Genomic DNA, 25,063 nt, shown 5'->3' with positions numbered 1-25,063 from the left:
GCACATTCTAGCATGCTTGGATACTCCTCGGCGTACTGTAGACAAGGTGGTGCACAGCCCTTAAATTACCCTCCATAGGAATAGGACATGTTCAACAACTGTGCGTGGCACTTTCACAAAACATGGCGGCTCACCTTCCTGCTGAGAAAATACATGCCTGAGAAATTCTTTGGCACCTGACCGCATTCACGTTCTTCTACGATGATAATCATGGGTTAGTTATTTCCAGAAGTTGTCGGTGTAGAGAACCAGACATCATAGATCGAAGTTCCATTCCAAGTGTTTCCTTGTGATGCAAATCCCTTCCACGAGCATCTTCGATTGACTCCTCAGTATTGCGAGACCAAGGTAACTCCTGGAAATTGTTGATCTTCTAACGAACGAGAGGCATGATTGTAGATGTCTTGCTTTTGCGCCACAAATGGCTATTCCCATCGGTTCTGTCCGCTCTTCCACTTATTTCCCTTCTCAGCATCGTGCTTCCTCCTGGCAGTATCTCCAGTTGCTCTTGTTTACATCACTGCCTCCTGAAACGTTCTACTCAAGTGACAGAAAACATATGTGTTATGCTACAGAAAAAGCATTCAACTTGTACTGCAAAGTTTTTTGCAGAAACATCTAGCAGAATACCTCGGTGTTTTTCGACAAAAGGAGGGCACACCTTGTAAGGTGGCTATAATTCGCATCTTACACGCACTCATCCACATACTTTGCCGTGAACTACAACCACAATTAGATATCATTTGATAGGTTGTACATCGTATATACGAATATTTAAAGGAGACTGACATTGTCACGTACGCCTTGTAAATAATAGTTAACGCTTATTGCTTGCATGAAAAGTGACAAGAGTGTCTTTACTATAAAAACGGCGTAATGAATCATTTCCTATACTAGTAGAGGTTGGAACGCCAGTGGGGGTGAAACGGCAGACAGAACTCAATCTCTGCGTGGAAGGCCCGCACAGGTGTTGGTCCACCTGAAACACAGGAAGTAGCTTGACGGACGTCGTGGCACCTGAGTTCTGGAGCACAATGGGGTGACGGCCGGCCGCTATTGTAGTAGGGCTGGAAGGATAATACTTCCGAACTTTGCAAATCTTGGACGCAGGCACAGACAAAGTACTCTGTGACGCAGGTGAGAGGAACTAAGAAGCGGCACCTCGGAAACCACGCAGGCTGGGTTATCTCCAAGGATTTTTACTCAGAAGCGCACCATTGTGCGAGTACAGGTTTTTCCTCTCAAACTTTCCGCGCTGGACGACAAAAGACTAAAATATGGTTGGTCGGGGTTCGGAAGAATCTGTAGAGAGGGAGAATATTCCGTGGTTTCTGGAATATGATTCGTTTTCGGAATTACGATGGTGGGGAGATGAGTCTTGCTGGGAAGCCAGCGCTGGGAGACGTGGTCTTCCGTTGTGAGCGCGCGTGTGTGCCGGTTGCTCGATATCAGCTTTTGTTGGTACAGACGGACTTGCTGTCTTTGCTCTCAGTAGAGTTTATAATTAGAACAGTTAGGAACTGTGCTGTTGCGAACCTATACGGTTCTGGACTTCACCTCCGGGTTGGAAGTCGTCGTTGAGTACGCAGTGTTCAGTAATTGAGAGCACTTCCTCTGCCTATACTTACGTTGAGACGTTATCTGAACTCCGTCCTTGTGGTTCGGAGTTCGCGTTTCTCGTGTGTAGAACACAGAGAGGTGAAGACAGATTAGAGTATATTGGTCAGAGGACCGCCTTCTGCCGTCTTAGTGTCTGAAAGAGTTTATTTGTGGCTGGAGTTCTTCCATCGTAGCAGGCGAGTACGAGAAGTATCACTTCGACGCACAGTACGCAGTACATACTGTGACATCGCAGATTACTTCGACTTAATAGGGCTATAAAAGCTAAACAGCTGTGATCACGTTAGTTTATTTCCACTGAGGATCCACACCACCGTAGATCATGTTTCAAAGTAGTGTCTTCTAGTGTTTGGTACGTTGGGCAATTGATCAGTAATTTTACTTAGGAAATGTAAACTTTGTAATACGAAGTTTTTTTTAAATCTACAATAAATATGTAAGCAGGAACAACGTTTATTATTTAGTAGTATTTGTTGCCATCATCATTCATTTATGTTTATATTGTAAGATATAGAATTAAGAGATCCTAAGATCTGCTTCAGCGGATAGTCAGACAGGGCCAAATCATCATTTTAGCGTTTATTATTCTCCGTTGCGCACATTCATTTTACACCCGCCTGGAACAGCATCTTGGAACCTAACATAATGCAGACAGATAGTGCCCTGTATGAATGTTCATCCGACGTCGGCGAACAAGTTGGAAATCCTAATTACGCCGCAGTGGTCTCTCGTACAGCGTTTCACGCACACAAAATTATTCTCCGAATTAAGAGCCTATTCGTACGGTGTTGAAAATTATTTCAGTTAAAATCAATAAAATAAAAAAAAAATAGCGAGCATATTCGAGAGAAACAGACCAAATTACATTTGTCATTGTGATACATTTATTTCGGTCTGAATCAATCAGTCTGATGTATTACTCTGAGTTATACGTTGCGCGTTTTCTTGTTGACATGAGGAGCACTAGTTTCTTTGATTAAACGTGCGTGTCCCGTTTTAAGTGCTGAATCTGTCCTTATTTGCGATTTTAAGAAAATGAGTGGTTTCGGTAGCCACATTACGCCGTGTTTCCAGTTATACCATGAAGTAGCCAGGCACTCCCCATCTTCGGTTTGCACTGTGTAGTTGCATACTTTGACTTCTCCAGCCCGAGTATCGTTTTAGTATATCAGTTTCAAGAAACCTAGTACGCACTACAACCATGTTTTGGATGTTCTAGTTCTTCTTACTGCATTTTCCGAACTTGCTAAGAAAAACGGAAGAGTGTATCCACCATAACCATTCACACTGTTTTATAGTTTTGTTATCACTCAAACATGTTTCAGCACTTTATCTTGTAACCTCAGTGGTATTTTTTGATTATTTGTTTTCTGAAAAATTATTATTACATGTGTTTGTAGTATCTCGAACTGGCTTGTTTGTGTGTTACAAGATGAAAAATTTGTCTTTCAATTTTTGCGAAAGGTATTTTTGTTATATTGATGTTGTGATATGTTAGCGTTTGTGTGAATTAGCATTTTGGTCATTTTCTTTGCTGAGTTTTCTGTTTGATTTCTATTACTGTATGTTCTCACCCTATGCAATAATTAATGAAAAATGGCAGACATTTTATAGGCTTTACTAGTTCTATATCCTGTTTTATAATTCAATATTCAATGCTTTTATTAAGCAGAATACAGCGACTAGATTTTTCCACTTTACACACCTGATTTGAGTTTCATATTTTGTCTGTTATAATGTAGATGACATGTTACGTACAGTTAAAGCTACATGGCTAGGAATTATTTTATAGTACAAACATACTTCGTTCAATTATTTAGATGATCAGTTTTACGCCACGTCATGCAGTTTCTTCGAAGTTATTTAACATGGTTGTAGTGCGTACTAGGTTTCTTGAAACTGATATACTAAAACGATACTCGGGCTGGAGAAGTCAAAGTATTTATTTGGACCACTTTTTTCACTTTGTGATAGATGGCGTTGTCATACTCACAAACGTATAAGTACGTGGTATCACGTAACATTCCGCCAGTGCGGACGGTGTTTGCTTCGTGATACATTACCCGTGTTAAAATGGGCCGTTTGCCAATTGCGGAAAAGGTCGATATTATGTTGATGTATGTCTATTGTGATCAAAATGGCCAAAGGGCGTGTGCTATGTATGCTGCTCGGTGTCCTGGTCGACGTCAACCACGACCTGCAACAAGTTATGATGCCCAGCACATCAGTAGCAGACAAACTGCGCGAGAATCGGGAATCTCAAAAACGTCGGCGTTGAGAATGCTACATCAACATCGATTGCACCCGTACCATATCTCTATACAACAGGAATTGCATGGAGACGACTTTGAACGTCGTGTACAGTTCTGCCACTGGGCACAAGAGAAATTACGGGAGGATGACAGATTTTTTGCACGCGTTCTATTTAGCGATGAAGCGTCATTCACCAACAGCGGTAACGTAAACCAGCATAATGTGCACTACTGTTCAACGGAACATCCACTGTGGCTGCGACAAGTGGAGCATCAGCGACCTTGGCGGGCTAATGTGTGGTGTGGCATTATGAGAGGAAGGATAATTGGCCCCCATTTTATCGATGGCAATCTAAATGGTGCAATGTATGCTAATTTCCTACGTAATGTTCTACCGCTATTACTACAAGATGTTTCACTGCATGACAGAATGCGATGTACTTCCAACATGATGGATGACCGGCGCATAGCTCGCGTGAGGTTGAAGCGGTATTGAATAGTAATTTCATGACAGGTGGATTGTTCGTCGAAGCATGGCCCGCACGTTCACCGGATCTGACGTCCCTGGATTTCTTTCTGTGGGGGAAGTTGAAGGATATTTACTATCGTGATCCACCGACAACACCCGACAACATGCGTCAGCGCATTGTCAATGCATGTGTGAACATCGCGGAAGGCGAACTACTCGCTGTTGAGAGGAATGTCGTTACACGTATTGCCAAATGCATTGAGGTTGACGGACATCATTTTGAGCATTTATTGCAAGCCCCAGAAAGCATGGTGCCGACAACACACATGAATGCATATGCAGGGCCTCCAAGGCCCTGCCTTAATTTAAAATTTTTGCCTCTTTTCATATAATCATTTTTTGGAGTTAAATTTATTTCTGTCAAATTTATTTTCATATTGAAAGATTCCTAAGATACAGTAACAGGATCTGGTGGGCTTGATTGACATTTTATTAATTTTTTTAAAAAAACTCTAAGAGTGAATTTTATTAGTTACATCCATTTACATACAACATATACAAATAATTTTATTAATTCACTTAAAAGTTGCAGTTTACATTTTATAACATTTATTACAACCAATTTCTTCAGTTAAAACATGCTCATTATTCACAATATTATGTAATATTTTGACAAAAAGTTATTATTCATTGTTCATATAAAATTGCATTTTTCTTAGTTTTCAACACGTGACAAACAAGAAACAAAAAGAACGCCACTATGTTCCTTACAAATATTGGTTTCACACTTAATGCATGTCATAGGACTTTTCCTGTGTTTATTATATGGACAATAATTGCATCTTCTTCTTTTTCCTGAAACAGGTATTTGGTTCGGCAATATGACATCTTTTTGAACACCACATCTTTGCATGGCATCAGCGATTTTCTTTGGAAGATTAGGGATCTGAATACGAAGTTCCATTAGTGGTCTTACCATTTCCTCTGCTAAATCTCTTAGGAACAAACGCCTTTTATCACTTCTTCCACTATGGTATGTCAGATATTGGACGGAAAATAAAATTTCATTGTTCATTGCTGCGACGTCCATCATATTAATCCATAATGCAAATAGCCATCTTCTTGTTTGTCTCTTGCATGTGTAATAACGAATTTTCTGGTCCATTTGATCTACTCCACCCTTCGTGGAGTTATAGAACTTTATTATATCTGGTTTCTTTTTTGCATGAGTTTCATCAATGTTTCTGTCGTGATGTATAGTGCTAATGAGAACTACAGACTTTTTAGTTTTGGGAACATAACTCACCATTGTAATGTCACCTCTAAATGCAAACAAAGAGGAATCAATCGCTCTTGAGGCAGATGGTTTCATCTCATTAGGAATTTCTGGTTTATTTTGTTTGATTGTTTACACCACTGTAATTTGCTTCTGAAGCATCTCTTCTGCCAGCTGCATACTAGTAAAGAAGTTGTCAACAGTAATATTTTTTGATGATCCTTCAACGCTTTTAGCAACATCTTTCACCACATTCAATCCAAGATTTTTCTGAATAGGTTCATCGGGCTTTCTTCCCATGCAAACAGTTCCGTCTAAAGCATACGCAGATGTAGCATAACATAACCAAAATAGTTTTATTCCATACTTGGCTGGTTTAGAGGGCATATACTGGGTGAAGCTGCATCTTCCACGGAATGGGACTAGCTGTTCGTCAACTGTGAGTGAATCATTGGGAATCATTCTATTTCTACACTTGTCAAGAAATAGTTCTCATACATAGCGAACAGCTGCAAGTTTGTCATCTGCAAATCGAGCTTCACTGGTAAGCCTGTCATCAAATCTAATCATTTGCAGATCGAGCTTCACGGGTACGCCTGTCATCAAATCTAATCATTCTCCTTATATCCTCGAATCTATTTACTGACATGGTGGCCTTATATATAGGATTTGCCTTTTGATCCAAGACTAATTCTCTAATAAGGACATCCCAACTCTTCTCAACACCAGAAGGCAGTAAAAGGCTAAGAAAACCTTTCCATTTCAGCAAGTGAAACGTTTTTCCACGTTTTACCACGCAAAGCAGCCACTCTTCTGCCTTCAATAATTGTGCAGTTGATGATTTCCTCTAGTATTTCCTTGGAGATGAAATAGTCCCAGGCATCTTAGGTTTACAGGTTTTCAAACCACAGGCTGGTCTAGGTGCCTTCTTTACGACATTATGGACAGGCGTACGAGAAGTTGCAGGAGGATCTAATTTCCAAATCGTTCCACTCCGACTAATGTATGTGTGGTCTTCTATACCTTTTTGTGGTGGTTCTTTATTATCAGACTCTGATGAAGTAATATTATCGGAAGGACTGTCATCTGCCTCAATATTCACATCTGCAGGTTCATTGGCTGATTCTTCACTACTTGCATCTTCAAAAATATTTGCTTCCTCGCAAGAATCATCTTCTTCAAACCACTGAGCCACAACACTTTCAAAATTAGCTGCATTTGCAAGTACAGACTCTCTTGCTTTGCGTGTCGAAGCCATAGCAAAAGGCGTGTCTCGTGAACAGCAGCTTGTGCAGTATTAAACGAGTCATACTCGTAACAATATGGGTCTTGCAACAACAAACAAACTACAGTAACAATGAGGCTGACAAGAGCAGCATAGGATAACAATACTATGCAATAATAAAACATTTGATAGCAAAAACATCAATAATAAACCGACATCGCCAATATGTGAAAGTAGTGTGTATTATTTTTAGTTATACTATTACTATTACAGCTACTGCTGCTGTTGGCACTCCTGTTGCTGGAAATACCACTACAGTTATTGTTGAATTAATAACTGCTCCCAAACAAATGTTGAAGACGATGTAGACTAAAGAACATTTATAAATGTGTGAGGGCCTCTGAAGCCCTGCTTATGCATTCACAGTGTATGGGTAAACGTATTAAATTATCCAAAAATTTAAAAAGGTATCTAGTTCAGACTTGATAGGAGGAATGTCACAGTGGTAGTGAAAGAGTACTGGAAGGCAGTTTGAAATCAAACAAAAAGTTTCAGAATTTTTTTAAAAATGAAGACATGCAAGGGCCTCGGAGGCCCCGTATATGCATCCTAGGGTTAATGTGGTATTTACAGGTAATCACGCTGTAACAGCATGAATTCTCAGAAATGGTAAGTTCACAAAGGTATATGTATCACATTGGAACAACCGAAATAAAATGTTCAAACGTACCTACGATCTGTATTTTTATTTAAAAAACCTACCTGTTACCAACTGTTGGTCTAAAATTGTGAGCCATATGTTTGTGTCTATTACAGCGCCATCTACCACAAAGCGAAAAAAGTGGTCCAAATAAAACATTCATATTTCTTTGCGTACTACGCGAATATGTAATAAAAATGGGGGTTCCTATTTAAAAACAACGCAGTTGATATCCGTTTGACCTATGGCAGCGCCACCTAGCGGGCCAACCATAGCGCCATCTGGTTTCCCCCTTCAAGCTAGACAAATTTCGTTCTTGGTCGTTTCTTCGTTTGACGCTTATTTCGTGAGATATTTGGCCCGGTCACAATCAATCGACCAATATATATATATATATATATATATATATATATATATATATATATATATATATATTCATGGTTGTGTTTTGAAATTTGTTGAAGAACTTCGAAGAAACTACATGTCCTGGCGTAAAACTAATAATCTTTTCCATATTTTACTTCTTCTTCTTTACTGTACTTGCTAATGCCAACTGAGCAGGCACTTCAGCTTATCCTGGACTATATTTTACTGTTTTTTTACTACCTAAACATGTTTCAGAATTTCATGTGCCACTATCAGCGATATATTTTGTTTTTATTTACTCTTTAGATAAATTATCACATCTTAATGTCTTGTGTTCATTAAATGAATGTTTGGATAAAATGTTTTTAAACGTACAAAGGTGCGATTATTAAGTGTTAAATATTTTACGTTAATTTACATACAGTATACAGTGAAGACTATGTCACTGAGTTGAGGTGTTATACATAGTTAGAGTATTCTTAAACATTTAAAGCTATGGTACTGAATTTAGATTGCTTCACATGACGCTATTAAATGTGTATGCTGGTTGCTTTATATCTACCATGCAACATGTCATGCACAAACAGAAATATGTTTTCTATTTTTCCGTTATGTGTTCATTTCAGACTGAAAATCGATACACATCGCGTTACTTAGCATGTCACTTAGGGATTTCAAAGTGTTACTGCTGTTTGAAACCAGCTTGACAACGTTTGCTTGTTTATTTGTTTGTTTGTGTGTGTGTGTGTGTGTGTGTGTGTGTGTGTGTGTGTGTGTGAGAGAGAGAGAGAGAGAGAGAGAGAGAGAGAGAGAGTATGCATGTCTGAGTGACAGATGTATATATAGAGAGAATAGAGATGGAGGAAGAGGCAGTTAGAGTGAGTGGTATGGAAGATGAGGTGGAGAATTTAATATAGAAGGTAACCATATGCTGTACAGTTCGTCTTTTGTGGCAAATAGCGTTTTATTGCGCCATGATATGCGTCCTTTAGAACTTACCTCTCTTATTTTACTTTTCTTTGGAAGGGATAATTCCCTTCTTTTGATAATTTCGGATACAAGCCGTTCCCTGTTTTAAGAAGTCTAACCGATCACAAAGTAAATACACCTTTCACAAAACCAGTGATTAATTTAACAGACATAAACTTCTCTGAACAAGGAAGGAGCCTGTTTGAAAAGATACTAAACTTAACATAGACTCAGCGGTGCACCACTAAACAACGAAGAAGTCCATAACAGGAACTGAATACATCATAAGCAACACGAAAGACTGAACACACCTCAATTCAGTCCAAACCGAACCACAGAAATAGTCGCTGAAGAAAGAAAAATATAATCACAGAGAACAAAACCATCATAAGAACAAAACACAGAGACAACTAAACAAAAAAACCTACAAAAGACCGCACAAAAACTAAAGCAGGGTACACCATTATCACAAATTCTGACAAAGCCTACATAGTTGCAATCATGAAAGAGGAGTACATTGACAAAACAATAAAATTCATCCAGAAGAACAATACAGAACTAGCAAATGATCCTACAAACAGATACCAAAGAAACTTACAGAAAACTCTGAAAATCACAGAGATGATTTTCACGGACACACAGATAGAAAGAATTGCAGACACACAGATAGAAAGAATTGCATGGCAAAATTCCAAGCTCCCCAATCTGAAATAATTACTTAAAATTCAAAAACAAAAAATTCACAGGAGACCTACGATCAACTTTACCAGTGCATTTACCTACTATTTAGCCAAGCTAAGACGCACATTGCTACAGAAAATATATAAATACGGGAAACGCATCTGTGACAAACATACAAGAAATATCAGATATTCTCAAGCTCATCACAGTACAAAACAGTCAATAAGAAGGAGTGTTTTTGGAATCCACAGTCAGTAACCTCCTAGTTGACGTATTCATGAATCATATGGAAAATCAAATCTTTGACAAAACTGGAAAACCGAAGCAGTACAACATAAAGTATTAGTACAGATACACAGATGATACAATCTGTCTGTTAGTTGAAGTATATACTCTTACAAAAGAACTTCATGATGATATAATCGCTATCCTTCCACAAACAGTTCATCGTTCAGCCACTGACGAATCACTTAATTTCTTAGACCTCACCAGTCACAAGAGGAAAAACATACGTGAATTGACAATATACTAGAAGCCCATAACTACTAGCAAAAGTATCCAAAACCAGTCGACTCACTCTGTAACACATATAGAAGCCACTTTTACGTATTTTCTACACAGACTGAATAGAACACATATGAACAAACATGCCTACACAATAGAATCAAATCACAGCAAAACAGACTACATAGAATGCTGGCTATAATGGATAGACAGTAGATGCAATAAACAATAAACACAGAAATAGAAGCTTCATAAATAGGAAACACTTACACAGACAGATAAAATACAACACACAACAACAAATCAGCAGACTGTAAGCAACACATGGTACATAATGATAAACATGTCACATACGAGGTGTGCAAAGTACTGAAGAGACAAGGACTCAGAATATTATACTGAACTAACACCACAATGCAGAACAGATATGGAAGACAAACCACCGAAACTGATACACTAATGAATAAACCAACATGGTATCTACCATTTAATTTGTAATTGCTGTCACTCTGTATATGTGGGCCAGACATGTAGCGATTTTAGAACCAGATGTACAGAAAGTCTCAGAGCATTAAAAAGTACTAGCTCCCACACAATATTTGCTGAGCATTGTACAGAGAACAAAGAGACTGTAAGAGTTCGTCAAACTATCAAAAACGAAAAATTTGCAGTAGAAGAGGATTATCACATCCAAAGAGCAGTAGCCCAAGAGAAGAAAGTAATAAATGAACATATATCACGGTGCAGTGAAAGACTATTTGCCACATTGGAAGAACTACAAATAACTTCAATTCAAAAAAGTGTATGGCTACACTCTAAATTAAATTCTCAAACCCATCCACCATACCACTCACTCCACCAGCTTCTGAATCTCTCTCTCTCTCTCTCTCTCTCTCTCTCTCTCTCTCTCTCTCTCTCTCGCTATTCCTCCCTCCTTCTTACTGTCTCACGCGCACTCACACACGCATGCACAGGAGCTGAACATATTAAATGTTAACAACACTTTGGAATCGTGCACAAGTCACCAGACAAATAGTAAACGGAATAAATGAACATTAAATAGGTATAATAACACATGAAATGGCGGCAGAAACTCTTGTACTTCACTGATTAATTACATCAAAAGCTTGTATAACAGCAATAAACGACAGTAAAAGTAGTAAGTGGTTTAATCTGTCTCTAGAGAGCAGGGTGTCCAGTGTGTATGTTGGAAGGTGGAGATGGGCGTGATACATCAGGAGGTATGGTATTTCGTCTACCAGGGCACGGCTGCAGTGGAGTGGTGGGTATTATCGATTGACAGACTGACGAGGAAACAATTTTGATTGAACAAGTTTTTATTCCACAAAATATACAGCAGTGGACACAGAGCTGGAAATATGGTCAATGGCTTACATGATGTCAGTGGCCACAGCTATCAAAGGGTGCCAGTGTCAATAGTAGCCTGACAGAAGGACAGTGTGCTGTGTGTTCCTTCAGCCAATTATGGCCGTTGGTAAGGTGTTGCTATCAGCACAGTGGCACAGCTACTGATTCACGAGAGGTGCCATGTGAAGCATCGCAGATGGATAGCACATAGACTGAGATAGCTGCTCAGCATGATATGTACTGGTTAGACAGGATCACACTGTAACCCCCAGCATGGATGATGTTGACCATGTGTGCTCACAGTGGATCCACCATGAAGATAGCCATCACAGATGCTAGACACCCAAGGGGTGGACTGATGGCGTGAAGGCACCAAGTCAGCAGCGTCCAGACTCAGCACAGGCAGTGGCCTGCAGCTACTGACAACAGGATTTGATGGCTGCCGCAAGCTAATTCCTCTCAGATGGCAGATGGGTACATAACTCTGTTTGTGACTAGCGGTTGGCGATGGCTGCGTAACTGATAACACCTGTCTGAATTTGCCAATTTTAAGGGTGATTCAGGGGGAATATCACATAGTTTGTAAGGTGATTCCCCATATGAAAATAAAACGAAAAAATCCTATGCACATGTGCCTGATTTTAGTTCATTACAGAACTAGAGTGAGTACACATATCCCTGAATGATTATGAAGACAAGTGTGAATATTGCTTACCGAAATGCTGTGTATTCGTTATGGTGGGGCAGAATAACCGTGATGCAGGTAACAGTGCCAGTGATGCGAGCGACAAGTTCTTCACGTGTGTCCACCTTCGTAGCATACACATCCTCCTTCAAAGAGACCGATAAACAGAAGTCTAATGGGATTATAACGGGTGGCAGGGACAAAGAATCCAGTGAAATTTTTTTAAGTGCATTATCTGAAAACTACCTTGAGCAGTTAAACAGAGAACCGACTCGTGGCGATAACATATTAAACCTTCTGGTGACAAACAGACCCGAACTATTTGAAACAGTTAACGCAGAACAGGGAATCTGCGATCATAAAGCGGTTACTGCATTGATGATTTCAGCCGTAAATAGAATATCAAAAAAGATAGGAAGATTTTTCTGTTTAGCGAAAGTGACAAAAAACAGATTTCATAGTACTTGACGGCTCAACACAAAAATTTTGTCTCAAGTACAGATAGTGTTGAGGGTCAGTGGACAAAGTTCAAAACCATCGTGCAATATGCATTAGATGAGTATGTGCCAAGCAAGATCGTAAGAAATGGAAGACAGCAACCGTGGTACAACAACCTAGTTAGAAAACTGCTGCGGAAGCAAAGGGAACTTCACAGAAACCATAAACATAGCCAAAGCCTTGCAGACAAAAAAAAAAAAAAATGCGAAGCGAAATGTAGTGTTAGGAGGGCTATGCGACAGGCGCTCAATGAATTCGAAAGTAAAGTTCTATGTACTGACTTCGCAGAAAATCCGAAGAAATTTTGGTCATATGTCAAAGCGGTAGGTGGACCAAAACAAAATATCCAGACACTCTGTGACCAAAATGGTACTGAAACAGAGGATGACAGACTAAAGGCCGAAATACTAAATGTCTTTTTCCAAAGATGTTTCACAGACGAAGACTGCACAGTAGTTCCTTCTTTAGATTGTCGCACAGATGACAAAATGGCAGACATCGAAATAGACGACAGAGGTATAGAGAAACAATTAAAATCGCTCAAAAGAGGAAAGGCCGCTGGACCTCATGGGATACCACTTCGATTTTACACAGAGTGCGTGAAGGAACTTGCCCCCGTTCTTGCAGCGGTGTACCGTAGGTCTCTAGAAGAGCGTAGCGTTTCAAACGATTGGAAAAGGGCACAGGTCATCCCCGTTTTCAAGAAGGGACGTCGAACAGATCTGCAGAATTAATGACCTATATCTCTAACGTCGATCAGTTGTAGAAATTTGGAACACGTATTATGTTCGAGTATAATGACTTTTCTGGAGACTAGAAATCTACTCTGTAGGGATCAGCATGGGCTTCGAAAAAGATGATAGTGTGACACCCAGCTCGCGCTATTCGTCCACGAGACTCAGAGGGCCATAGACACGGGTTCACAGGTAGATGCCGTGTTTCTTGACTTCCGCAAGGCGTTCGATACAGTTCCCCACAGTCGTTTAATGAACAAAATAAGAGCATATGGACTATCAGACCAATTGTGTGATTGGATTGAAGAGTTCCTAGATAACAGAACGCAACATGTCATTCTCAATGGAGAGAAGTCTTCCGAAGTAAGAGTGATTTCAGGTGTGCCGCAGGGGAGTGTCGTAGGACCGTTGCTATTCACAATATACATAAATGACCTTGTGGATAACATCGGAAGTTCACTGAGGCTTTTTGCGGATGATGCTGTGGTATATTGAGAGGTTGTAACAATGGAAAATTGTACGGAAATGCAGAAGGATCTGCAACGAGTTGAGGCATGCTGCAGGGAATGGCAATTGAATCTCAATGTAGACAAGTGTAAAGTGCTGCGAATACATAGAAAGAAAGATTCTTTGTCATTTAGGTACAATATAGCAGGTCGGCAACTGGAAGCAGTTAATTCAGTGAATTATCTGGGAGTGCGTATTAGGAGTGATTTAAAATGGATTGATCATATAAAGTTGATCGTCGGTAAAGCGGATGCCAGGCTGAGATTCATCGGAAGAATCCTAAGGAAATGCAATCCGAAAACAAAGGAAGTAGGTTACAGTACACTTGTTCGCCCACTGCTTGAATATTGCTCACCAGTGTGGGATCCGTACCAGATAGTGCTGATAGAAGAGATAGAGAAGATCCAACGGAGAGCAGTGCGCTTCATTACAGGATCATTTAGTAATCGCGAAAGCATTACGGAGATGATGGATAAACTCCAGTGGAAGACTCTGCAGGAGAGGCGCTCAGTAGCTCGGTACGGGCTTTTGTTGAAGTTTCGAGAACATACCTTCACCGAGGAGTCGAGCAGTATATTGCTCCCTCCTATGTATATCTCGCGAAGAGACCATGAGGATAAAATCAGAGAAATTAGAGCCCACACAGAGGCATACCGACAGTCTTTCTTTCCACGAACAATACGAGACTGGAATAGAAGGGAGAACCGATAGAGGTACTCATAGTAGCCTCCGCCACACACCGTCAGGTGGCTTGCGGAGTATGGATGTAGATGTAGATTAGGTCAGGAGATCTGACAGGACAGTTAATGGGTCAGTCATGACTAATAGGCCACTGAGGAAATGTGTTATTTGTCTCGTAAAGTGAACTGGTGATCCATCATGTTGTGGTATGTATGCCGTCATTACTCTATTATCACATCTTCCTAAAGTGCAGGTAGGTGTTATATCAGGAAATGTGCATACGCTGTGGCTGTTATGCGATTTAGCAGGAACACAGGTCCTGTTAGGTGGTCATCAATCATACCACACCAGATGTTCACTGAGAATCTAACTTGGAATCTTGTTTCTCTAGTGGCGTGTGGGTTCTCGACCGCTGACGTATGAGAATTGAATGTGTTCATGATATCAATGCATGTAAATGTAGCCTCATCTGTAAATGAAGTGTATTTAACAATGCCACTATGTACAGCCACAAAATTGTTACCTGCTTACTGAGTCACCTGGATGCAGACGTTGCACACACTGCACATGGCATGGGTGCAAGCCCTCGAACTGTAACATAAGTGACACTAGCGTTTGTGGAATATCAAGCAGACATCTAATGTGCCGTGTACTGGTGGTGGGACTTCATTGTATCGTTGTAATGATGTCTTCCCCTTCCACAACTGACTGGATGGCCACATATTCTGATATTATGTGTACACTGGGCGCTGTTCCAGATTCATGTAATGTTTGGAAAACCCTGGTACAGAGGATTCTCTCGTCAGGAAAACTCTTTGGTAATCTGTCACAGCCGCACAAGCACTGCCATTACAGTACACGAACAACGTGTCTGCAAATTCTGCATGGTTGAACATATTGTATGTGGCATGTTGGTATTCATGGACACAATGTAATTGCTCAATTATACAACACTCACACACAACACACACGACTTCACGATTGCTCACCGCCTTGTTACTTATGCGTGGTACCTTCCACATAATGTAGTATCCCTGGTTCAGTCGCTAGAACCATTCATTAGACCAGCCAAATTGTAGCGTAACACTCCTTTCCTCTTTCGGAAATCTAGTCCTCTGGATTTTCATCCATTTACGTTTCTGGGAACATCAGGCAACGCGTATCACGGTTTGACATAAATTTACAACATTCTATTATTCTGATTAGTATAGTTCAGCATGAACCACATTTGTCAGTGGCTGCTTATTAATTAATTACTATTTTCTAATATTTACCCAGTCTGCTGGCAATTGATGCACTGGGTGCTCAAGTGGTTGGGCTGTTTTCCACCAAAAGTAGACACATATCGCACAAAGTAGAGTCAGAACCACGAGGTATCAGAAATTGAGACACTCGTTACCAGGACTTTACTTCATTTGTTCATCAAAGTATTGCTGCACGTGCTGGAGCGTCTACCCCATGGTAATGCGCCCTTTTTGCATTGGTATCAGCCCGCCCAGTGAATTGAGGTCAGTTTTCAATGTGTTGTTTAGGTAGGTTAGGTTCTGGGCAGAAAGTATGTTCAGTGTTTTATCTACCTGGCACAACAATGGCTGTGTCACATTCGTGGAAGTGTTCCCTGTAATAGTAGCTGTGAGACGAAAAACTGCTCCACACATGTCATAAGTTGTGTCATTAACAAACAACCCCCCACCTTGTAGCTCTAGTTGTGCCATTAATCAGTAATCTATCACTTTTTAGTTCTGGTCTCATCTTTTCTTAGGTCACCCTCAGTCTTAGTGTGATAACCATTTTGGATCTAAATATGTAATAGATCTAATGCATGCAAGACCTTTGCAAGTAAGGGTGCAGTGCTTGGATATCCCGTGGGCATCCTCATACTCATGCTTTCCCTAAAACCTGTTGTACCCCACTTACCTCTGTCTCGACCGCTTGGGTCAGTCTTATCGTACTTCAGAATGACAAAGTTTGTCTGCCAACATTAAAACATAACTTCCCCTTCCGTTAGAGATCAACGGCTTCTCTTGCGTCTTGTGTTCTTATCTGTCTCTACTTCTCTAGAGTTCCACGTTTTATTGGACAGGCTATAAAGCATTCGTAACATGCATTGATACCTCAGTCTGGAAATTGAACTAGTGCATGGAGTTGGCCTTTTTCGCTACTAATCCCTACTGTTGCCATGTGACATTATAAAGACAAACTCTGTTCATTTGGTTTAACTATGTGTTTAATTTCTGCTATTGATTTGTCCTGGACCTGTCGTAGGTCAGCAAGGAATTATTCAGGGCAACAATTTAAGACTCAAATGGTTCAAATGGCTCTGAGCACTTTGAGACTCAACTGCTGAGGTCATTAGTCCCCTAGAACTTAGAACTAGTTAAACCTAACTAACCTAAGGACGTCACAAACATCCATGCCCGAGGCAGGATTCGAACCTGCGACCGTAGCGGTCTTGCGGTTCCAGACTGCAGCGCCGTTAACCGCACGGCCACTTCGGCCGGCAACTTAAGACTCAATTTGCTATGTACTTCATGGTGTTTGGCCTCCTGCAATGCTGTTACCTCTACTATAGAATCCCCTATGCTATCAGCTAGCGACTGTAGGTGTCTTGCGAAAGCTACTCTAATATCTTAGCAGATCTACCTGCGCCTGTATCACATTCAGATCGTGATTCACCTTGCCTGTGGTTACTTTCAAATACCCCATCGACTCTATTGTTAGTTCTCACAACGTCTGAGTGTTATTCAGCGTGCACTGTTCCAAGTTTGTTAGATGTGTGATACTCTACTCCAGCATAACTTTTTTCATGCTGACCAATTGTCTCATTTGTCCCAACATATTATTTAGTTCTTCGATATCGTCAGTATCAACATCCTTGACATAATGCTCCCATAGTCGCTCTCATGAGAGGCGTCATCCTTAGTACTTTTCTCACAATTCGCCAAACACTCCTTTTCTTTTGGCCACAAGATGTGCTTTGGCAGCATCTCTTTCAGTCTCCATACTTTGTTCCTCATTTCCTACATCGGTCAACTTCAGCATCCAGTCCTGGCTGTTTAGGATGACTTCCTTTAGCCTAGAGAACAGTCCCCTCCTTCTAGTTGCTTATTCTCCAATGCATCTACTACTTCTCTACTGAAGAGATGCAGAAATGCCAGAATTAAGACATGCAGCATGGTTGTCCTTAGTGACAGCGACCCCAGGAGGAAGGAAATCACAATCACTCCCCAGCCATTCCTGAAAAAACCTGTTGCCCGTGACTCATTTCTACAAACCAGAAATGATAAAAATCTTACTTTTACGCAAGCACACTCTGCCTTACCCCATTCCTTACACAACTGCTACAATACCTAATGGAGCGCCATTAAAAGGATGCATTTGACTCATGTGAACAATTGTTACCATATTGCCAACTGCAATTCAGTGTTTACCCATGATGACACTTCCACAGCTCCTTATGGCCCCTGTTGTCATGCAACAAATTTCTTTGTCCTACTCTTCAGTTCATACAGGCTAGTTAACATCACCCAATGGTCAACCCTGTACTCTGGCAGTTTACCACTAAGCCATCCCATTTTCTCCCGACGTTCCAGTGCCTTAGTATTCGCTTTCTGCGCTCGCCTCCACACAGCCTTTAATGTTCTAGTAAAGTCCCATACGAGTTCTTCATTTTTTCCTAACTTCAGTCTAATAACCTCAGATAGTGACGGAATTTTCCTTTTATCTACTATCTCATATTATGAGAAACCAACACTATCGTGCATCTTTGAACTATATGCAGCCATGAAATTCTACAGGTAATCATCCCAGTCTCTACACTTCCTATTCACACAATAGCTTAGAATCTTCCTAATTGTTCACTGAATGCATTCAGTCCTCCAATTATCAATGGAATAGTTCTTAGTTTTCGGATACATAGAGGATGTCAAAGCTGTTTCATTAAGTCTGACACGAAGCTGGTGCCCTAATCAGTAGTTATCGTTTCAGGGAAGCCAAACTACAAAAGTCAGTTGTTTTCCAACTGTACTTGATTGCTGAGTAGGAATGGTGAGCTTTGGAACATATGGCAAAGAATGACCTACAACGGTCAGGCCATAGTTGTTAGCTATTGGCATCTGACTAAACAGACCTAAGATTTCCATCCCAAACATTTAGTATCGTGTGGTAGCATTTGGTAATAACTGACGTTTTTTCATGGTAAATGATAACAGCCAAACAGTTACAGTACAAAGATTTATTGAAATCCTTGACCATGTTTTCGGCATATCTAAATATACCTTCATCAGAAGGTATAGAAAAAGAAATATCTTTAGTAAAATCAATAGCTATTAACAATGGATACGACCCTATGTTAACTGACCAAATCGTTAGGGGAAAAAAAGCTGTAAAATGTACAACCTTAGGAGATAACAGGGTGATAAAGAGTGAGGGTAATGACTTTATTTCTATTCCATTTTTGAGGAACGGATCAAACAAGATAAGGAGACTTCTACGGAATCAATACGGTTACACAGTTGCCTTTTCCGTAAATAGTAGCTTAAAACAAAGAGTGATTCATACTATTGGGGCACGGGAAGAACTTGGCATTAAATCTGGAGTTTAAAAAATTACTTGTAACGACTGCCCCAGCTATTACGTTGGATAGACAGGTAGACCCATTAAAGTAAGATATAAAGAACACATGCTAGATAAAAATGGAGAAAACGTGTGCAATTCCACGTTTGCTGAACATCTATTGCTCTTACAGCATACGCCACGTAAACTGGATGACGTAGAATTGCTACACGAAGTGAGTAAGGGTTAAAAACTGGACCTGTTCAAGGTATTAGAAATTTTCAAATATCTATCTCAAAAAGATGGATTTATTCTTAACGAACAGGTGCAGCTTAGAAACAAAATTTTTTTGGATAGTTTCAAACCCTTCTTGCTGTAACGTAATATAGTCTGGCTGACTAGAAGCTAGTTTTCTTATCTGTTGATGCTGGTGAGATGCTCCTTTCCTGTCTTGTTGGGATTTTACGTATTTTTGATGATTGTTGCTTGCGGTTTTCGGCGTTTAGATGCGGTTTAAAAGATTATGTTATGTTTTTTATTCATGACGACAGATGGGTTGGATTTACAACAACATTTTGTTCGTTTTCTTTAGTATGTATTCTAGTCTTTCATTTGCGCTAGATTCTCGCGCATAACACTAGTGCCCTCTCTCGTTAGATGTGTTCCTTAGCGCAAGCTTTACCTGCTTGACACTAGGACACATGTAAATAGGTGTTCATATTTTCTATTGTATGTAAGCGTTTTAAATAGTTCTGATGTGCTTTATTTATTAAGACAGAGGGTTTGAATTAGCACAACGTATAAAATTTTGACGCGCATGAGTCTGTATCCCTGGGTTTTAATGTGCGCGAGTGTCTCGCGCATACCACAAGTGCCCTCCCTCGGAGAAACTGTCTGCCCTAGTGCTTCCACACCCTCTCCACGCTAGTTCACAGGCTAAGTACTGATAATAAGCCGCGTTCGCATCGACCATCTCTTCATAATTATGCTGTACAGATGGAGGTGATATTTTAATTTTAACTACTGACGACGCGCTTTGGCACTGTTATTTTATGTATCTCCAGTACAGATTTTAGTAAGTGACTAAAAGTTTTTTGTACTTGTAATTACTTTGGTAATTTTCATGGTTACTTAAATCTATAAGTGTTTTTTTTTCTTCTATCACAGTTATGTAGCTAAGTTTTTTGATAATGAAGGTGTCTTCCTCATCAGGTGTATTTTTGCTTCAGATGAAGGTATATTTAGATATACCTAAACCGTGCTCAAGGATTTCAATAAATCTTAATCCTGCAACTGTTTGGCTGTTAGCATTCACCGTGAAGATTTTCGCCCGCATCTCGTGGTCGTGCGGTAGCGTTCTCGCTTCCCACGCCCGGGTTCCCGGGTTCGATTCCCGGCGGGGTCAGGGATTTTCTCTGCCTCGTGATGGCTGGGTGTTGTGTGCTGTCCTTAGGTTAGTTAGGTTTAAGTAGTTCTAAGTTCTAGGGGACTTATGACCACAGCAGTTGAGTCCCATAGTGCTCAGAGCCATTTTTTTTTTTTGAAGATTTTCAACAGTTGCTGCTTCAGCCATGTTTAAAATTTTGAAATATCTGAAGTGGTAGTTGTTGATGATTCAAGTCTGCATTTTGTGCACATGGCTCACAATTCCTCACATACTGGTCCATATGCTGTTACATGCCTTCCGCCAATAACGCTTGGCTACCCTATGATTCATTGTCCTGTGTCATCCATGCCCAGGTACTACCTGGTCATGCGCTTCTTTCAACACTTCGTCTTAAACAGCTGCAGGCACTATAACCCGTGGTCCAAGGCTTGTTAGTCTACATAACAAATCAGTGTGAACAGTGAACTGTAGTTGTATCTTGAATATCTCCTAGTCTGCATCATCACATTGTGCCTTGTGCCACAGAGTTTCTTAGTTATGCAGTCATCATTAGCCGTTCCTAACAAGGAGAGGTCTGCGTCCTTCTGCTGTTGACGAGCAACCAGCAAGCTACCACTGACAGAATCTGTCATCAATAGTTGCAGGCTGTTGTCTGTGCTGACTGTGGAAGGTGCTCACTTTGCGCCTTCAAAATGTTTCAAATGGCTCTGAGCACTATGGGACTTAACATCTATGGTCATCAGTCCCCTAGAACTTAGAACTACTTAAACCTAACTAACCTAAGGACATCACACAACACCCAGTCATCACGAGGCAGAGAAAATCCCTGACCCCGCCGGGAATCGAACCCGGAAACCCGGGCGTGGGAAGCTTTGCGCCTTCACACCCTTGGGACACCCACTGGGTGACTACCGTCTGCTGACAGCCACTTTCGTGGAGACAATAGTCTTCTGTCTGGGCCATCTAGTCGGCCAGCTGTCAGCCCCTAAGCAAGCAAGCACTGTCGCTGTACATCATTCCGTGTGGGGATAGGTTGACGCTATCCGCCATCTGGCACATACCACAGACGTCATCCGTGCTGAGTGCCACAGTCTGATCCTATCGGGTCCAACACACTTACAATGAGCAATGGGGGGCTGGCCAGCTACCCCAAGACACGCAGTGTCCATCTGCTGTGCACCACGCAGCAGCGCTTCTGAGTTAGCGCTGTGCCTTTCTGGTAGGCTAATGCTGGCACAGGCAGACTGCTTTCCCAGCTCTGTCTCCACTGCTAAAACTGTTATGGAGCGAAAGAGTAATTCAACCAACATTGTTTGTATGGCGGTCTGCCACCACATCACTGCAGCCGTGCCCTGGAAGGTGAACTGCCAAACATCCTGGCGTCTCACACCCAGCTTCACCTGCAATGGTAGAGGCTCCACACCCGATAATCTGCACGGCATAAATAAGGAAGCAAAATCACAACACCACAAAAATACTTCACACGTAAATAACGTGATATACAAGGTGAGTCATTTAAGACCTAAAACCCCTTATTTCGTGAACGGTTACACATATCGAAACGCGGCTTCTGGTAAATCTTAGAGCGTCGAGAGCCACGTATGTTTTTGTTTGATTCATGTTTTTAGCGCTTGTATCAATGGAGATATTGAAGCAAGTTCGTTTTCTTGAATGGAACCGTACACTTTTTATAACTGCATTCGATGTCTAGTGACAAAATAATTACAGTGATATAGCGTTATTTTTGATACTGAAACTTTTCCCAAAAAGTGCGAGAAATGTCTTAGAATGTGAGCTCACCGTGGCCGGAAACGGCATTTGGGTGCAAACACTACCGTAAGGAAGGTCTGCACTTCGAGAAAAAAGCCTTAATCCTCCTTGACCCAACTTACGACCTAGATGCGGGTTCATCTACGAATTTTTTATATGGAAACACAATCTAACGTGTCACAAAGTGCTTAGTAAAAGTGTGTCACATTTGTGTATCCTCACAGATTTGCGTGAGCTGAAACAGAGAGATCTACTGTATTAAATATTTAAATGTTTGAAGGAAGATTTTACCTACTTTTTCATATATGTGGCTTTTGTGCTCTAAATTATATCATATGGACTAGATTCGTTGAACTAAACATTTTACTAAAAATGCTTTAGTGACCACCTCAGTGCTCTAACATTCGCCGAAAACCGCGTTTCCATATGTGTAACTGTTCACAAAATAAAAGGGGTGTTACATCTTACGTGACTCATCCTGTATAGCGATTATGTCTAAAATCAATCAAAAACAAAAAAATTGAATCGGTTCTTTTTTGCTGATGACAAGCTGTGGAATTTATGGCGGATTTGAAGTTACTAACACTAAATTAATAGTGTTATGTTTGATATGTCAACAAATCTATTATTACATTATTTCCAAATTTAGTATACTGGACTCTTGCTTAAACCTGATAACTGCTCCTTTGCACATATAAAAATACCTTTGTGCCGATATCTCATATAAACCACGTGAGAGATTAACATGGAATAACGAGAAATAAAGAAACAACACCCCTAAGGAATAGTACATAAAGTGCTGAAATATTTTTGGGTGATAACAAAGCTTTGTGCAACGGTTTCTATAAGATGGCATTTCTCTGTAGCCTACACACAACATGCATTAATTGCAGGTGTAGTCAGAACTGTTGAACATGTTCGTTGACTTTCAGTAAATCTATTACAAACGTCAGTTACTAAAGTTTTTACGAGAAAAATTAAACTTTAGTACCAAACAGTGTAAGTACTCCTCTTGATCCGCCAGGTTAGCCAAGAGCGCTAATGCGCTGCTTCCTGGACTCGGGTAGGCGCGCCGGCCCCGGGATCGAATCCTCCCGGCGGCTTAACGACGGAGGCCGGTGTGCCGGCCAACCTGGATGGGGTTTTTAGGTGGTTTTCCACATCCCACTAGATAAATACTGGGCTGGTCTCCACGTCCCGCCTCAGTTGCATGGCTCGCAGACATCTGAACACATTCGCACTATTCCATAGATTACACTAGACACAGACATTTGGGGTACACTAATTCCGTCCTGGGGGGGGGGGGGGGGGGGGTTACGGTGTGGCGACAGGACGGGCATCTGGCCACCCCTTAAATTAACCTTGCCAAATCCGATTAACCATGCCGACCCGACGTCATTGCGGGAAAAGGCACAAGCAAAAGAAAAAGAAAGAAAGAAACTGTAAGTACTCCTGTTGCTAATGGTTGGCTGGTTGGTTTGGGGGAGGAGACCAAACAGCGAGGTCATCGGTCTCGTGCTGATACTTGCTCGTCTTACTCGATCGTCTCTCGGCAGGAAGCCGCCTGACTGACGGATGTTTTGCTGCAGCAGTGCCGGCGAGCCCGCCATGTCCGCCGACTCGGACAGCGGCGGCTACGAGAGGTGCTCGGCGGACGGCGGCGGCCGCGTGCTGGCCATCCGCGCTCCGGCCGCGGTCCGCGCGTGCGCGCTGTCGCCCCCCGGCGCGGACCCCGTGCGCATCACGGCCGTCCCCAACGTCGCCTGGCGGCCGCAAGTCGCCTCGCAGATGGAGAGAGGTCAGTCAGGCAGCATACCGGCTGTGCTGTGGGCTGCTGGGTGCGCTCCTGTCTTCCTTCACTCTCAGTCATCACCGCCGAATCACCGGAGTATTTTAGCGCAGCTCAATGTACGAGGGTTATTCGGAAAGTAAGGAACGATCGGTCGCGAAATCGAAAATAAGGTGAAAACCTCATGAAGCTTTTCACAGATGTGTTGGGCACTGTGTCTCGTACGTCCGTCGATCGCATCATGTCGCTCTTTTCAGTTCTGAGTTCACAGTGAGAACGTAAAGATGGCTAGAAATTAGCGTCTCCCGCCAAGTAAACTACTGGCCATTTAAATTCCTAGACCACGCAGGTGATGTGCTACAGACGCGAAATTTAACCAACTGGAAGAAGATACTGTGATATGCAAATGACTAGCTTTTCAGAGCATTCACACTAGGTTCGCGCCGGTGGCGACACCTACAACGTGCTGGCATGAGGAAAGTTTCCAACCGATTTCTAATACACAAACAGCAGTTGACCAGAGTTGCCTGGTGAAACGTTGTTGTGATGCCTCGTGTAAGGAGGAGAAATGCGTACCATCACGTTTCCGACTTTGATAAAGGTAGGATTGTAGCCTATCGCGAATGCAGTTTATCGTATCGTGACATTGCTGCTGGCGTTGGTCGAGATCCAATGACTGTTAGCAGAATATGGAATCGGTGGGTTCAGGAGGGTAATACGGAACGCCCTGCTGGATCCCAACGGCCTCGTATCACTAGCAGTCGAGATGACAGGCATATTATCCGCATGGTTGTAACGGATCGTGCAGCCACGTCTCGATCCCTGAGTCAACAGATGGGGACGTTTGCTAGACAACCACCATCTGCACGAACAGTTCGACGACGTTTGCAGCAGCATGGACTATTAGCTCGGAGACCATGGCTGTGGTTACCCTTGTCGCTGCGTCACAGAAAGGAGCACCTGCGATGGTGTGCTCAACGACGAACCTAGGTGCACGAATGCCAAAACATAATTTTTTCGGATGAATC

At 41.6% G+C, this 25,063-nt stretch overlaps 1 protein-coding gene across 2 annotated transcripts in view; it reads left to right on the top strand.

Annotated features, from left to right (window-relative positions):
* LOC126480738 (mesoderm posterior protein 1) overlaps nucleotides 1-25,063 on the top strand; it is a 99,651-nt gene that overhangs the window by 34,708 nt on the left and 39,880 nt on the right. The window contains exon 2 of one of the 2 annotated variants that reach the window (XM_050104021.1): nucleotides 23,836-24,044. In XM_050104021.1, the coding sequence (XP_049959978.1) occupies nucleotides 23,855-24,044 (190 nt within the window). In that variant the 5' untranslated portion in view covers nucleotides 23,836-23,854. Of the gene's footprint in view, nucleotides 1-23,802; nucleotides 24,045-25,063 lie in introns of both variants that reach the window. The other variant, XM_050104012.1, reaches the window with a different exon arrangement.

This window comes from Schistocerca serialis, chromosome 1 (genome assembly GCF_023864345.2).
Source record: "Schistocerca serialis cubense isolate TAMUIC-IGC-003099 chromosome 1, iqSchSeri2.2, whole genome shotgun sequence".
In the NCBI taxonomy this organism is placed as follows: Eukaryota; Metazoa; Arthropoda; class Insecta; order Orthoptera; family Acrididae; genus Schistocerca; species Schistocerca serialis.
This window is presented reverse-complemented; position numbering and strand designations above follow the sequence as displayed.